General features: G+C 40.6%; 1 protein-coding gene across 3 annotated transcripts in view; it reads left to right on the top strand.

Moving 5' to 3' along the window:
- LOC131432982 (relaxin receptor 2-like) overlaps positions 1 to 15187 on the top strand; it is a 229806-nt gene that overhangs the window by 91740 nt on the left and 122879 nt on the right. For all 3 annotated transcript variants that reach the window (XM_058599676.1, XM_058599677.1, XM_058599675.1), the window contains exons 5-6: positions 10063 to 10174; positions 10688 to 10759. In XM_058599676.1, coding sequence (XP_058455659.1) covers positions 10063 to 10174; positions 10688 to 10759 — 184 coding nt within the window. The remainder of the gene's footprint in view (positions 1 to 10062; positions 10175 to 10687; positions 10760 to 15187) is intronic.

Genomic DNA, 15187 nt, shown 5'->3' with positions numbered 1-15187 from the left:
TTCGTAACTTTGGGAATCCGCGTAAAAATATACCACGTAGCTACGAAAATCACCGCAACAAAACAAGCGTAAAACCCGCATACGCAAAAAAAGACCTTAGTAGACTCGTTATATAACAGCAAAAATTAAAATATATTATAGTTAATATTTACGATTCAGAAATTATTGCCAAAACAAGCGAACTGTCATGTTCCTTTTGCTTTGACGTTCATTTGTGAAATGTGACGGCTTATATAACTCCCTAAATTCTCTTTGAAGAACTGCTACTATACAGGGTCCGCCATGTAACTTTTTTTTAAACATGCAATAAAACACAAACGGTTCATCCGATTTCAAAATTTATTTTTTTCATATTAAAGTACAATCCTTCCGGTTAATTGTGGAATATAATTTCATTCAAATGGCTGCCTCGGTTGGCCTTGCAGTACGCCATACGGTCGGTCTAGTTTTTTAGTACATTTTCGATTGTATGCAGCTTTATTTCAGCTATGGCTGCACGAATGTTGTCCTTCAAGGCTTGAATTGTCTCTAGCTTGTCCACATAACACTTATCTTTGACAGGCCCCCAAAGATAATAGTCTAACGGCTTCAAATCATAGCTCCGAGGCGGCCAAACGACATTCGAATTTCGACTGATAATTCGATCTTCGAAGACTGTGCGCAGAAGATCGATCGTAGCGTTGGCTGTGTGGCATGGAGCGCCGTCTTGTTGGAACCAAATGGTGTCAAGTAACGGGAAGAACCAATCGCTAATCAGTGCGCGGTAGCGCCCGCCGTTGATCGTGGCGGCGACTCCTATCTCATTTTCGAAGAAAAATGGCCCAATGATGCCGCCAGACCAAAATCCGCACCAAACAGTCACTCTCTGAGGACGCATCGGCTTCTTCATGATAACGTGCGGATTTTCCGTTCCCCAGATGCGACAATTTTGCTTATTAACATATCTGCCGAGATGAAAATGTGCCTCACCCGAGAAGATGATTTTTTGGCAAAAATCGGCGTCTTTTTCAAACTGATTTTCAAAGTATAACTGCAGTTCGCTTTCTCATCTCATCCAAGTCAGTCGATAAAACAAAACCGCTTACGTTCGAGACAGAAGAAACCAAGTACAGTATTGTGTAGTGAACAATAGAACGACCTCGAAATGAGTGAACCAAACGAACAAAAGCTACCGCCGACACGAAAGAATACAATTGTTGTTGACTTCAGGCAGTGCAAAATTCGACCTTCGATACGAGAACTTGAAGGTTTGCTTAAGGAGCAAATGCATCTTGACATTAAACGTGTGCATTTACTTCAATGCAATGACTAATAATGTTGTTTATATCCAGTTCTATAAAGAGTTGGATGCAATTCAATTCGCTAAAGACAATAATAATGTGCACTATGTGGAGCATGAAAATATCAAGTACAACATTCCAGTATATATGGAAGATAGTGCTGTAGAAGTGCGTGTACATGATCTTCCCTCAAGCGTCATCGATCCTTATATTCGCAAAACTATGTCCCAATACGGAGAGATTCTCTCTATCGAAAAAGAAAAGTGGAAGGATTTTTTCCCCGGTATTCTAAATGGCGTACGTTTGTTACGCATGCGCTTGAAGAAGGCTATACCTTCTTATGTGACATTCGGTCAGGATACAAGAATCCCGTGCAATTCACCTGTTACCTATGACAATCAGATGGCCCCATGTCAATATTGCCAAAAAGATGTTCACTACGGTAAGCCATGTGATAAACTGGATAAGGAAACAACTACACCAAAACAACGGTGCTTCCTTCACACCAACCCCAAGCAACTCCAGTACTCCTGTGACAGTCACCAACAACAGTGAAGCATCCCCTTCAACGAAACCATCCAACGTATCCCCTATAGAACAATGTACACAAGCTGCAATTAACAGCTTACCATCTAACCAACCAGCAACTGCAACCAACGTACAACAAGGCGCATCTACAGCAACTAGCAACGAAATCAACAACAATACCACGGCAATGAATGACGAGACGAACCGCGAACAAACTGCCCCTCAATCCTCACAGGAGGAAAATGGAAGTTCCTCTCCCCCTAGAAAAAGGGTGACAACGAGATCCAATACAAAAAAAAACCAAAAACTCAGATAAATCGGCCACGTGAAGCTTGTACGCAAATAGGCCTGAATAAAATATCTTTTAAATAAAAAAAAAAAAAAAAAAAAAAAAAAAAAAAAAAAAAAAAAAAAAAAAAAAAAAATCATTGCCGTTTCAACCTTCCGAGCGAACAGACGTGCTTTTGTGAACTGCGAAACGCTGAAAACCAGTGCCGTGTGTGATAAAGCGATCGGACAATCGACATTGTACCGTTATTGTATAATAGACAATGGTGCTCGTTCCGCTGAGAGGTTTTCATACATAATACAATAGTGCAGTGTATAGACTTTGAATAGTGAACATTTGGAGTAGTGTCGTGACCCGGTGCTGTGTGCTTTTTTTCCTCTTAGAGGTTTTTGGCACACAGATACAACAACAATTCAACCAACGCGTGGCCCCAGCGGCCGAGTTTCGTAGCACACCGATTAGCCAAGGCCAGGCATTGGTGGCTATCCATTATTAAGCTAAGTATCATTCTCTTTTCCTTTTTTTCTGTCCTTGAAATTATCTGGTGGTATCCCAGATTTCTAACCCGTGCGGATACAATTCCGTGCCATGACAAACCCTGACCCACCAGATGATAAAATGGAGACAACTGTCGATAGCAAAACTCGCATTAAGAGCTATCCCGACGGACTTGCACTCCCGGCCGGACCGTACACGGTTTATTTCCGGCCCAAATTAAATGGAAAAAAATTAAATTGTCTCCATATATCGCGAGAGCTGTCGAAGCGATACTCTACTGTCAAGAGTATTGACAAAGTACGCCCGGACAAGCTTAGGGTCTCGTTAACCAGCTCAAAACAGGCTAACGAGATCGTTCAGGGTGAGCTTTTCACGCGGGAATACCGTGTGTACATCCCAGCTCGTGAAGTCGAAATTGACGGCGTTGTCACCGATGCCAGTTTGACTTGCGATGACGTTCTTAAGTACGGGATGGGTTGCTTTAAAAACCCCCTACTTAAGAACGTAAAGATACTGGATTGCAAGCGATTGCATTCAGTGTCGATCGCGGGGGATGGTACCAAATCATACCCCCAATCAGACTCGTATCGGGTGACATTCGCTGGCTCGGCTTTACCTAACTACGTCCTCCTGGACCGAGTTCGCCTCCCTGTTCGTCTCTATGTTCCACGTATCATGAACTGCACCAACTGCAAGCAACTGGGACACACAGCGTCCCATTGCAGCAATAAGCCCCGTTGTGCTAATTGTGGGGAGGCTCATGCGGATGGCTCCTGCGGTAAGGGTACTGCAAAGTGTCTTTACTGTAAGGAGGGTTCGCATGACCTGATGGCATGTCCCGCGTACAAAGTGCGCAAGGATGGTTTGAAACGTTCCCTGAAGGAACACTCCAAGCGTTCCTTTGCTGACATGCTCAAGAGTGCCACCCCCCCTAAGCAATCAACGAACATCTATACCTGCTTGTCAACTGACGAGAGCGATTTTGACGACCCATTAGAAGGTACATCTTCAGCGGCCCCTCATAGCTATAGGAAAAGAGTAAACAAATCCTCTCCTAAGCTCCCTAGTAAGGGTACGAAGTTGTCTTCCAATGGGCCTCCAACATTTATGTTTAGAAGTAGTGGAGACAAAGCTCCGAAGCAAACAGTTCCTGGTCTCGGAAAACTCAATTCTGAGAAGGAATTCCCACCACTTCCCGGGACACCAAAATCCCCAAGTGCCCCTGAAAACCCAACAGAGAACCAGCTGGGTGCTGGGCTCATAAAATTCTCTGATGTTGTGGACTGGATTTTTAACACCTTCAATATTTCTGATCCTCTTAAAAGCCTGTTTATGGCTTTGATACCTACAGTTAGAACTTTTTTGAAGCAGTTGACTGCAAAATGGCCCCTTCTTTCAGCGATCGTATCCTTCGATGGCTAACTCATCCACCGAGGTCACGGATTCAATCACTGTTTTACAGTGGAATTGTAGAAGTATCATCCCAAAAATAGATTCTTTTAAAATTCTTGTGAATAATCTGAAATGTGACGCATTTGCATTGTGCGAAACTTGGCTAACTTCTGATGTTTCCCTGAACTTCCACGATTTTAACATTATTCGCCTGGATCGAGACGATCCCTACGGAGGAGTACTTTTGGGGATCAAAAAGTGCTATTCCTTCTATCGAATTAACCTCCCATCGATACCAGGTATTGAAGTTGTCGCATGTCATGTCACAATGAAAGGCAAGGACCTTTGCATTGCTTCCATCTACATTCCCCCTAGAGCCTCAGTTGGGTACCACTGGCTCAGCAGTATCATGCAACTTCTTCCCGCACCGACGTTAGTTTTAGGAGACTTTAACTCTCACGGTGCGGGATGGGGTTGTCTTCATGATGACAACAGATCAACCGCGATCTATGATCTTTGCGATAACTTCAATATGACTATTTTGAATACCGGAGAAATGACACGGATTCCCGCACCACCAGCAAGACCAAGCGCGCTGGATTTATCCTTATGCTCGACCTCGCTACGGTTGGATTGCACGTGGAAGGTGATCCCCGATCCCCACGGTAGCGACCATCTACCTATCGTAATTTCAATCGCCTACGGATTAAGACCATCGGAGACAATCAATGTTTCGTATGACCTCACACGAAATATTGATTGGAAATACTACGCAAATTCGATATCTGAGAAACTAGAATCAACACAAGAACTTCCTCCGGAGGAAGAGTACACGTTGTTGGCTGGCTTGATTCTCGACACCGCGACTCAAGCTCAGACGAAACGTGTACCTGGCGCGAAAACCAACATCCGTCCTCCTAACCTGTGGTGGGACAAAGAGTGCTCATCACTGAACGCGGAAAGATCTTCAGCGTTCAAAAAGTTCAGAAAAAATGGAACACCCGATAATTATCGGAATTACGCGGCGTTTGACAAGCAAATGAAGAACTTAGTCAAAGCAAAAAAACTTGGTTATTGGCGACGGTTTGTTGAAGGATTATCAAAAGAAACATCGATGAGCACTCTTTGGAACACAGCCCGACGAATGCGCAACCAAAACGCCACGAATGAAAGCGAGGAATATTCCAACCGCTGGATATTCGATTTCGCTAAAAAAGTATGCCCAGACTCTGTTCCGGAACAGAAGACCACCCGCGCCGCGACATCAAATACAAACGAAACACCGTTTTCGATGGTAGAGTTCTCACTCGCACTCTTGTCGTGTAACAATAAAGCCCCGGGGCTAGACAGAATTAAATTCAACTTGTTGAAAAATCTCCCTGACCCTGCGAAAAGGCGCTTGTTGAATTTATTTAACAAGTTTCTTACGGGTAATATTGTCCCACACGACTGGAGACAAGTGCGAGTGATCGCCATCCAAAAACCAGGAAAACCAGCCTCCGATCACAATTCGTATCGGCCGATTGCTATGCTTTCCTGCATCCGGAAATTGTTCGAAAAAATGATTCTCTTTCGTCTTGACAATTGGGTGGAGACTAATGGCTTGCTTTCAGATACACAATTTGGTTTCCGCAGGGGCAAAGGAACGAACGATTGTCTTGCGTTGCTCTCAACAGAAATTCAAATGGCATTTGCTCGTAAAGAACAAATGGCGTCAGTTTTCCTCGACATCAAGGGGGCCTTTGACTCAGTTTCCATAAACATCCTATCTGAGAAGTTGCATCAGCATGGTCTTTCACCAATTTTGAATAACTTTTTGTATAATCTATTGTCCGAGAAACACATGTATTTCGCGCATGGTGATTTGTCGACAATACGATTCAGTTACATGGGTCTTCCTCAGGGCTCATGCTTAAGCCCCCTTTTATACAATTTTTACGTAAGCAATATTGATGAATGTATCAACACATCTTGCACGCTAAGACAACTTGCCGACGACAGCGTTGTGTCTATTATAGGACGCAAAGCTGCCGATCTCCAAGGACCATTACAAGATACCCTCGACAACTTGTCGACATGGGCTCTTCAAATGGGTATCGATTTCTCTACGGAGAAAACTGAGCTAGTTGTATTTTCAAGGAAGCGAGAACCAGCACAATTACAGCTTCAACTAGGGGGTGAAACCATAGCTCAGGTCTTCACATTTAAATATCTCGGGGTCTGGTTCGACTCCAAAGGCACCTGGGGATGTCACATTAGATATCTGAAACAAAAATGCCAACGGAGAATCAACTTTCTTCGTACGATAACCGGATCGTGGTGGGGTGCCCATCCAGGAGACCTGATCAGGTTGTACCAAACAACGATATTGTCCGTTATGGAATATGGATGCTTTTGCTTCCGATCCGCGGCGAACACTCATTTCATCAAGCTGGAAAGAATCCAGTATCGTTGCTTGCGTATTTCCTTAGGTTGCATGCAGTCAACTCATACGATGAGTCTCGAAGTGTTGGCGGGCGTCTTACCGTTGAAAAACCGATTCTGGGATCTCTCATATCGATTGCTAATCCGATGCGAAATCTTGAATCCGAAAGTGATTGAAAACTTCGAAAGGCTTGTCGAGCTCAATTCTCAGACCCGTTTTATGTCCTTGTATTTTGATTACATGGCTCAGAATATTAACCCTTCTTCGTTTGTGCCCAACCGTGTCCTATTCTTGGATACTTCTGATTCCACTGTATTTTTCGACACATCCATGAGAGAAGAGATTCGTGGAATTCCGGATCACGTACGCCCTCAAGTGGCCCCCAATATTTTTTATAACAAATTCAGAACAGTCAACTGTGAAAAGATATTCTACACTGACGGATCATACATCAACGAGTCCACAGGCTTCGGCATCTTCAATCAAAACATCACCGCTTCTTACAAACTCAGTGATCCAGCTTCAGTTTACGTCGCAGAACTAGCTGCCATTCAGTACACTCTTGAGATCATTGAAACCTTGCCCAAAGATCATTACTTCATTGTCACGGACAGTCTAAGTTCAATAGAAGCTCTCCGGGCAATGAAGCCAGGAAAGTATCCCCCCTATTTTCTGGGGAAAATATGGGAACACTTGAGAGCTTTATCTGGACGGTCTTATTTAATATCCTTAGTCTGGGTCCCATCGCATTGTTCCATTCCAGGCAATGAACAGGCAGACTCATTGGCTAAAGTGGGCGCATTAGAAGGTGATATTTATGAAAGACCAATATGCTTCAATGAATTTTTCAGAATCTCTCGTCAGAAAACTCTCGAAAGTTGGCAAACTTCATGGAGCAATGACGAACTGGGACGATGGCTACACTCCATTATCCCTAAGGTATCGACGAAACCTTGGTTCAGGGGGATGAACGTGAGTCGCGATTTCATTCGTGTTATGTCGCGGCTCATGTCAAATCACTACACCTTCAACGCACATCTCCGGCGTATTGGGCTCGCGGAGAGCGGTCTCTGCACCTGTGGCGACGGTTATCAGGACATCGAGCATGTCGTGTGGTCGTGCGTAGAGTATCGCGACGTCAGGTCGGAGCTACTGGAATCCCTTAGGGCCCGAGGTAGACCGTCCAATGTTCCGGTTCGGGATGTGTTGGCGAGTCGGGATAGTTTATATATGCTTCTCATATACCAGTACCTTAAACACATTAATATACAAGTGTAATCCGTAGTTTCCTCTCTCTTGTCGAGGCTAAGAATAATCTTCACCTGCAGGTTCGAGACTAACATTCGCCCGATTCTCCAAATCCCTCGCCTGTCCACCATCTTTGTATAAAATAACAAGATCTTTTTGCTGTCACTAACTTCTTCGTTCCCCCTTTCTCCGTTTCTCCACCATCTCGATGTCAACTAATTAGATCTTTATCGTGTTTGGTCATTCGTTCTCATCCCCCCTTTTTCATCCCGTTTTCCACAAAATTACTTCTCTATACTTCTTTCATTCTCTTAGGCAAAGGCATCGCCCACGGGAAAACTGCTTCAATCGATGAACAACATGCGGGCCACCCGCTGGGTCTCTGTGACCTGGGGGTGTTTCCCGCGGACCCATTGAAACGTATAATCGTCATCTAGAAGAAACTAATGCCATATTTAATCCACCGACCATTGCCGATCGCCAGCTGCAGACTGAATTTGCAGAATCGACCATTGCGACCGGAATTCGCCACTACCCTAATGATAATACCCTAGTTTTAAGTTAGTTTTAATTTAAAATAAGAAAATGCCCTTGGCATCTAAGAGCTTAAGCAGTGTGCCTTCAAACATGTTACTATTGAATAAAAAAAAAATAAATAAAAAAAAAAGTAAAACTGCACTATTTTCACGCGTTCCTCAAGCGTATACACAACCATTTTCGTTCAGCGGAAGGATAAAACTAAGTTTCTGTCAAATCAGAAGTGACATTAAGGTTACCAATGTCGAAATAAAAGCTACTTAAAAAAAAAAGTTAGATGGCGGACCCTGTACTAGTTAGCAGTAAACAACGCGTCAGTACTGCCATCAGGCCAACTGATCACAGCAACATTTTGACAGATAAGCTTTTTTCTGTCTAGCACCGACTGCTGTGTCATCAGGAAACATTCGCTTGATTTGTTTTGGCTTTTTCGTTAAGTCGTCAAAGCTATTGCAACCATTTTTTTCTAGTTTCGTATAGCCCTCAACAAATGTAATGTGAAAGGAGTGTTCACAATTATGAGCTTGAGCTTGAGCGATCACCCCTGGTTGCAACTCCGTGACTGATCGGGATTAACTGAAATTGTACAGGGAGTTTCTAGATGATCCGACCTGGGACTGGTAAATCATCCTTCAATGTACATCTGGTAATCCCAGAATTCATTGATCAGTACCGGCGCCGGCCAGGCCCGAACGTAGATCGTCTAAGGAATGAGAAGGGATGTTAGTCCAACACTTGTTGTTACTAGAGGCCGTATATACTACTGCGCACTCCACAAGTGTCACGGGAGAAGTATATTTGATAGTAAAAATTTCAGTATTGGTATTTTTCGCGCACGACTCAGTATGTCCCGGTTTCAAGATGCTCGGATGCATCACTAAACACACACACACTTCACAATCTTCCCGAGTGAACGTTTCAACAATACCCGATATTGAAATTCCGAGAAGATTTGATTCACAGTACTTATTCGTGATAAACTTGAAATACTATCGCCAAACGAATAAAAACTTCATAATTACCTGCTATAAAATTAACGAGTGAATAGGATTTAGACAAAATAGTTAGTTCATTGTAGTGACATGTTCTATAAGCTATATCATTTTAAATTACCAAACGAAGATCAAGAGATTTCACGCGCGTCTTGATTGTTTATTATTTCCACTTTATTATTTACCGTGGAATATTGTTAATTTGTTATATTGGTTGATCCGGGCAGCCGACTACCGAGAACAAATTATTAATTTATCAAACAAACCAGTATCTATGTTATCTCTGTTATTAAAATTGTAATATTAACGGATCTTCGCAATAGTTGATTTTTATCACTCAATTCATAATTGTAAAAGACAAGCAATAACATGAAGAAGAAAAAATACCAAATAAAATTTTTTTGAGAAGATAGCCGGAAATTGATAAGTTGAATGAAGTTTAATGAAGAGGTAATTTAGTAAAATAGAGTACTCAGATGTGAAACGTAGAAAAAATCTGATAGCTGAGAGGGAAGAAGAAACTTCTTCAATTGTCGCCTTTTACGACATGGAAACAGGAATCCAGTGGATCTTTTCTTGGTTCATTTTTTTCCGTCGTATTCCACACGGCATCTGGGCTGGTACTGTTCGGAAAGAGCTAATAGATACTATCAATCTCCTAGTGGACCCCAGCCCCTAGAATTTACGATTCAAAGTATGTAAAAATAAGTCATATCAATACTTTGGCTGAAGTTTACATCGATACAGGCACACAATTTTTTTTACATAATAATAAATTTTTCTGAGAGTGTATTTTTATATACTTTGTTGCCCACTGTGCGTTGTGCTGACATGTGTTACAATTCATCAATGTTTTTGTCATACTCTCAACAGCTTGGAATGACTTCAACAATTCGTGCAAATGCAGAGCCACGGAGGTGTTGTGCGATTACAAAGGACTTACAACGTTGCCAACATCGCTGCCAATGGAAAATGTCACGCTGCTGTAAGTGCTTTCGATACCGGCATGTGTGTGTTCCCGTAAGGAGCGTAATTTCCCATAGGAAAAGGCATAATTTTTCAACAGTTTTGACATCATTTGGGTAGACAGGAAATCAAGGTGTAAATAATATATCATTGAATGTAAAGTTTTCTATTCAGACAGAATTGCTCTAAATTATTACTAGTTGTTTCCACAGGTTGAAGGTTTCGAGACGACACCTTCACGTGCATGTAGTGCTTGCAAATAAGAAGTAGTCTACTCCTCGCCAACAATGATATGTTATCACGATTTGACACACCACCTTATCATTCGTTCGTCAGCATTCCATTATCAACGGCCCACATTCCGTCGAGGTTGAAGAATGTTGTCTCACATTTCACTTGAATAGTAATTCAAATGTTTGCTCCTAGCTATCGATTGTACAGCAGTATATTTATCTATTTTATTTACGTACCTTTTCAATACCTCATTCTGACATTTCTTTCTCTCTGCTTTTTTTCTGCCTTTCATTCACAGAGATTTGACTGGCAATAGATTTCCCGTGCTGAATATGAATGTCTTCGAGAGACTGCCTGCATTGAACACGCTGTAAGTATCCTTTGCACTGTTTTTTTTTTGCTGCGACTAGGTTTCGAATCGGGAACTGAAGAAAAATTGTGTGCTGCGCACATGCGGGTGGAACGGTTTTCAGTTCTTTGGCACCCAGTAGAACGTTGCTTTTGTTACTACCCCTCAGCGTCCCGTTTGATTTGTTGTTCTAACGTGACGGATCATTATTCGTTAGTTTCGTTGATTCGGCTTGTTCGAAGTTTTCGTCACGTCGGTTTGAAAAACGGAACAATCAGATAAATCCCTTTAGATCTTCGTTTCCGGAAAGGAATGGTTGCGAAACTGGTTGCTGTCTGTGGAACCTACACTGTTTCGTCGAGCTTTTGAAATATGTATTTCTGCCAAACCACGTTTGAATTCACCTAGGTGGGAGGGGGGCGAATAAATCGTGGTTCGAGTTTTACCATTTTCAGTTCCATTTGAATAAAGAATTATCCTAGACTTTGTATTCGGAACGTAATATCCGCAGATGATAGCCCTGTTTGATAGAATCGCTTTCTGGTTACTTTTTGGTTGTTTTTATGTTTTTTTACTAATTGCACTCAACATATTCTAGTAAGTCATTTAAAAAAATTACCAGTAGAAAAAGTTGGCAAAATCAAGATTGACTTTTTCCGATTGAGCTGCTTATTGAAAACTCAAACAGTTTAACCTGAACCGCTAAGCACACGTAAAGTTAATGCCCCTAAATGACCATACCTGAATCGGCTAGTTTTAGCCGAAAATGAAATTTTCGTTCGGCACGTCAGTAAAGACATGGCCTTTCGGGGCCAATTTATAGGTGTTGTGCATGTAGCATTAACTTTACGTGTGCTTAGCGGTTCAGGTTAAACTGTTTAAGCTTTCAATAAGCAGCTCAATCGGAAAAAGTCGATCTTGATTTTGCCAACTTTTTCTACTGGTAATTTTTTTAAATGACTTACTAGAATACGTTGAGTGCAGTTAGTAAAAAAACATAAAACAACCAAGAAGTAACTAGAAAGCGATTCTATCAAACAGGGCTATCATCTGCGGATATTACGTTCCGAATACAAAGTCTAGGAAAATTCTTTATACAAATGGAACTGAAAATGGTAAAACTCGAACCACGATTTATTCGCCCCCTCCCACCTAGGTGAACTCAAACGTGGTTTGGCAGAAATACATGTTTCAAAAGTTAGATCATCGATAGGTGTTTGGCGCATAACGAGTTGCATAAGTATTTGGCCGTCGAAGAAAGGAATACTAGATCGATGGAAGAATCTTTTGGCGCGCAACGAGTTGTTTTAAGTGAAATTTTTACATGCCTATTTGATTCATGTGATTCGTCATTCCGAGCCACGTGCTTAATTGGGTATCAACATTATTGCTTGCCAAATGATTTAATGATGGAACGCATATGAGTGTTTTAGCTATATCGTAAACAGGATCAAAAGTTCTAATATTGTTTCCAGAAGATGCATTGTGTGCAATGTAATTAGTTAGATGATTAATGTTGGCCATTGTATGCGTGAGTTGAACAAATCAAATTATAGAACGATTTTTGTATGAATCAATGATAGAATTCTGCTGTTTAAATAATGAGATCAAACAAAGAGGTTTTCCTTGCATTTAGCATGTTGAAGTTTGTTCAATCGCATCGTGTAAATTTTGGTGGATTGAAAACCATTAGTTGTGAGATTTTATGCATTGACTCGAACGATAAGCTGAATACTGGTACAATCACTCCTCATGTTCACTCCGCTATAAAGGGAGAATTGCACATTATTTTGATATAAAACTTTCTTATATAGATTCTAAGTACCGAACTCCACCATTTGTTAATTATAGGTGGGGTACTAAACAAAATGACGTGGTGTCGACTAATGAGACGTTTATTGATATTAAACGAATGCAGTAAAAGTTAATGGACACAATCTTTAAAATAATGGTAACTTGAACTTTTGAATGTCCAAGAAAAAAAAATTATCTTTAGGTTTTGAACAATATTAAACTAACTAGAGATTGTGAGAGGAGAAAGAATATGAAAAAATTTAGATCCATAGTACTCAAGGAAGAGTAAGGATTTGAAGATAAAGATTTTGACGTAACAAAGTTCATTTAAGAAAGCAGAAGGTTTCTCGCATCTAAACTTTTACCTTCTTCTACAGGAATCAAACTTAGCCATGCGAATCATCCGAGTCTCTGATATGTCAGAAATTTACTAAATAATTACTGACTGACCAGAATTCATAAATAAAAAATAAAAAAAGTTTTATCGCTAAATTGTTTATCGAAAATTGTTCCTGTGATTGTCACGCTACGAACATTCATCAACGACTAAATACGACGACAAAATTCGTAGTATCAGTAGAAGAAGCACCGACTTTCGAAACCGAGGCCCGGAGGGCCGAGTGTCATATACCATTCGACTCAGTTCGTCGTGTACGCAAATATGCAAAAAATTGTGAAAATAAGTGCACCAACTTTTCTCGGAGATGGCTGAACCGATTTTCACAAACTTAGATTCAAATGGATGCTTTTTAGGTTCCATACTAAATTCCTGAATATTATTTCGATCTGACCTCCGGTTCCGGAGATATGGGGTGAAATGTGCAAAACAATTAAAATATGTATTCTAACTTTTCTCATATATGGCGCGACCGTTTTTCACAAACTTAGATTCAAATGAAAGAACCTGTAGTCCCACACGTAATTTCTGAATTTCATCCAGATCCGACTTCAAAATCAGGAAATATAGGGTAAAGTGTGTTAAAAATTTTATACCATCACTGAATAGGGCGAAAAACCGTAAAAAAATTCTAAATCGCCCTAAAATCTTCTCCAATTGATAGTTTTTATCAGTAGACGGTCAATCAAACTGATTTCGGTTATTTTTTTAAGAATCGAAGAAAATTATTTTGAAGAATGCCACAGTATTATATACATATAATAGTATGATTGATACGAGAAAGGCATCATTACACCACTAGGTGGATTTAAACAGGTTTTCGATGAAGTTTTCGCAGCCAAGTAATCAGTAAAATAATGAAAAGATACATTAACAGCATAAGACATTTGACAATTCTACTGACCGAAAACATAAATTCAAAAAAAAAAATTCGGGCGAGACGAAGTTCGACGGGTCAGCTAGTATTTTATGTAATTATTGGGACTTTATCGACAAAATATACACAGTGAAAAGTATGTTGAATAAATTTTGTTCTGAAAACAAAACCTGCAACCTGTTCTAATCCATCTAGTGGTGTAATAAGGCCTTCCTCATATAACTCATATTTTCATAAATATTACTTAGAGACTCTTAAAAAAAATTATTTGAATGTTGTATAAGAATTTTTTTGAGTGATTTTTCGCTGGTATCTTTTGGTTTATTATGTAATTTAATCATGAATCGACTTATAACGTCTAACATTTGGTGAAGTTGGAGGAAGTTCCACTTTTTTATCGAAAGAATGTGTTCAGCGACGAAGCTCGTTTTTGGTTGAATGGACACGTCAATAAGCAAAATTGCCGGATCTGTAGTGAAGACCATGTTGTCGATATGTTGGAGAGAGTGTGCCAAAATTAGACTTTGCGCATGGGTCATCTAAAGCGGAGCCGCTGCCAACATTTGCATGGAATCATCTTCGAACATTAAATTATATTGATCGTTCTAGCGATTCCAATAAATATTTCATCAATTTTCTTAAATTTATTTTTCATTTTTTGAAATAAAATCCTATACCTCTCAAAAATCACCCTTCATAATTTTTTCAGTTTATAAAAAGTTTTGAGCTAAGTTTAAAGGAATTCTTCGATTTCCTTTGAATTTTCGTTCTACATGACAGTATAAATTTTCAACACACCCTGTTGTTTCAGAACCGGGCGTCGCAGCCGAGCAGAAGTCAATAGCACTCTGTGAGACCATAAAATCTAGAACTTAAGTCTAATCTACTCGACCGTCACTGAGAAAATGATAAGAGTTCAGTTTTTTAGAGTTTTGACTATTATTTTCGGGACTTCCGTAACCGGGAACTGGGAACCGGCATAGCTGAAATCGGTTCGTTTGATCAGCAACAATCACAACCTATAAATTGGAACAGTTTTGAGCAAAATGTAAAAGTTTTATTCCGTTACTCCAGAACCGGAAGTCAGATCAAGATGAAACTCAATAGCAGGCTACGGGACCACAGGACCCTTCACTTCAGATCCGACTTCCGATTCCGGTATTACTGTGCGATTGGTGAAAATTTTCAATTTCCTGAGTATTTTTTCACAAGCGATGGCGAAACGAGGTGCACATTTTTATAAAACTTACTGCTCAATTCATCCTTTTGTTAGTTAGTGAATATATAAAACTACTTTGGGACTAATAGTCCCCGGTTTCCGCTTTCGAAAGCACCGATAATGGTAAAGAAAAGCTTCAAAAACGACACTCACTTGGATTTC

The sequence above is a fragment of the Malaya genurostris genome, chromosome 2 (assembly GCF_030247185.1).
Source record: "Malaya genurostris strain Urasoe2022 chromosome 2, Malgen_1.1, whole genome shotgun sequence".
In the NCBI taxonomy this organism is placed as follows: domain Eukaryota; kingdom Metazoa; phylum Arthropoda; class Insecta; order Diptera; family Culicidae; genus Malaya; species Malaya genurostris.
Note: the sequence above shows the minus strand (reverse complement) of the source record. Positions and strands in the feature narration are given on the sequence as shown.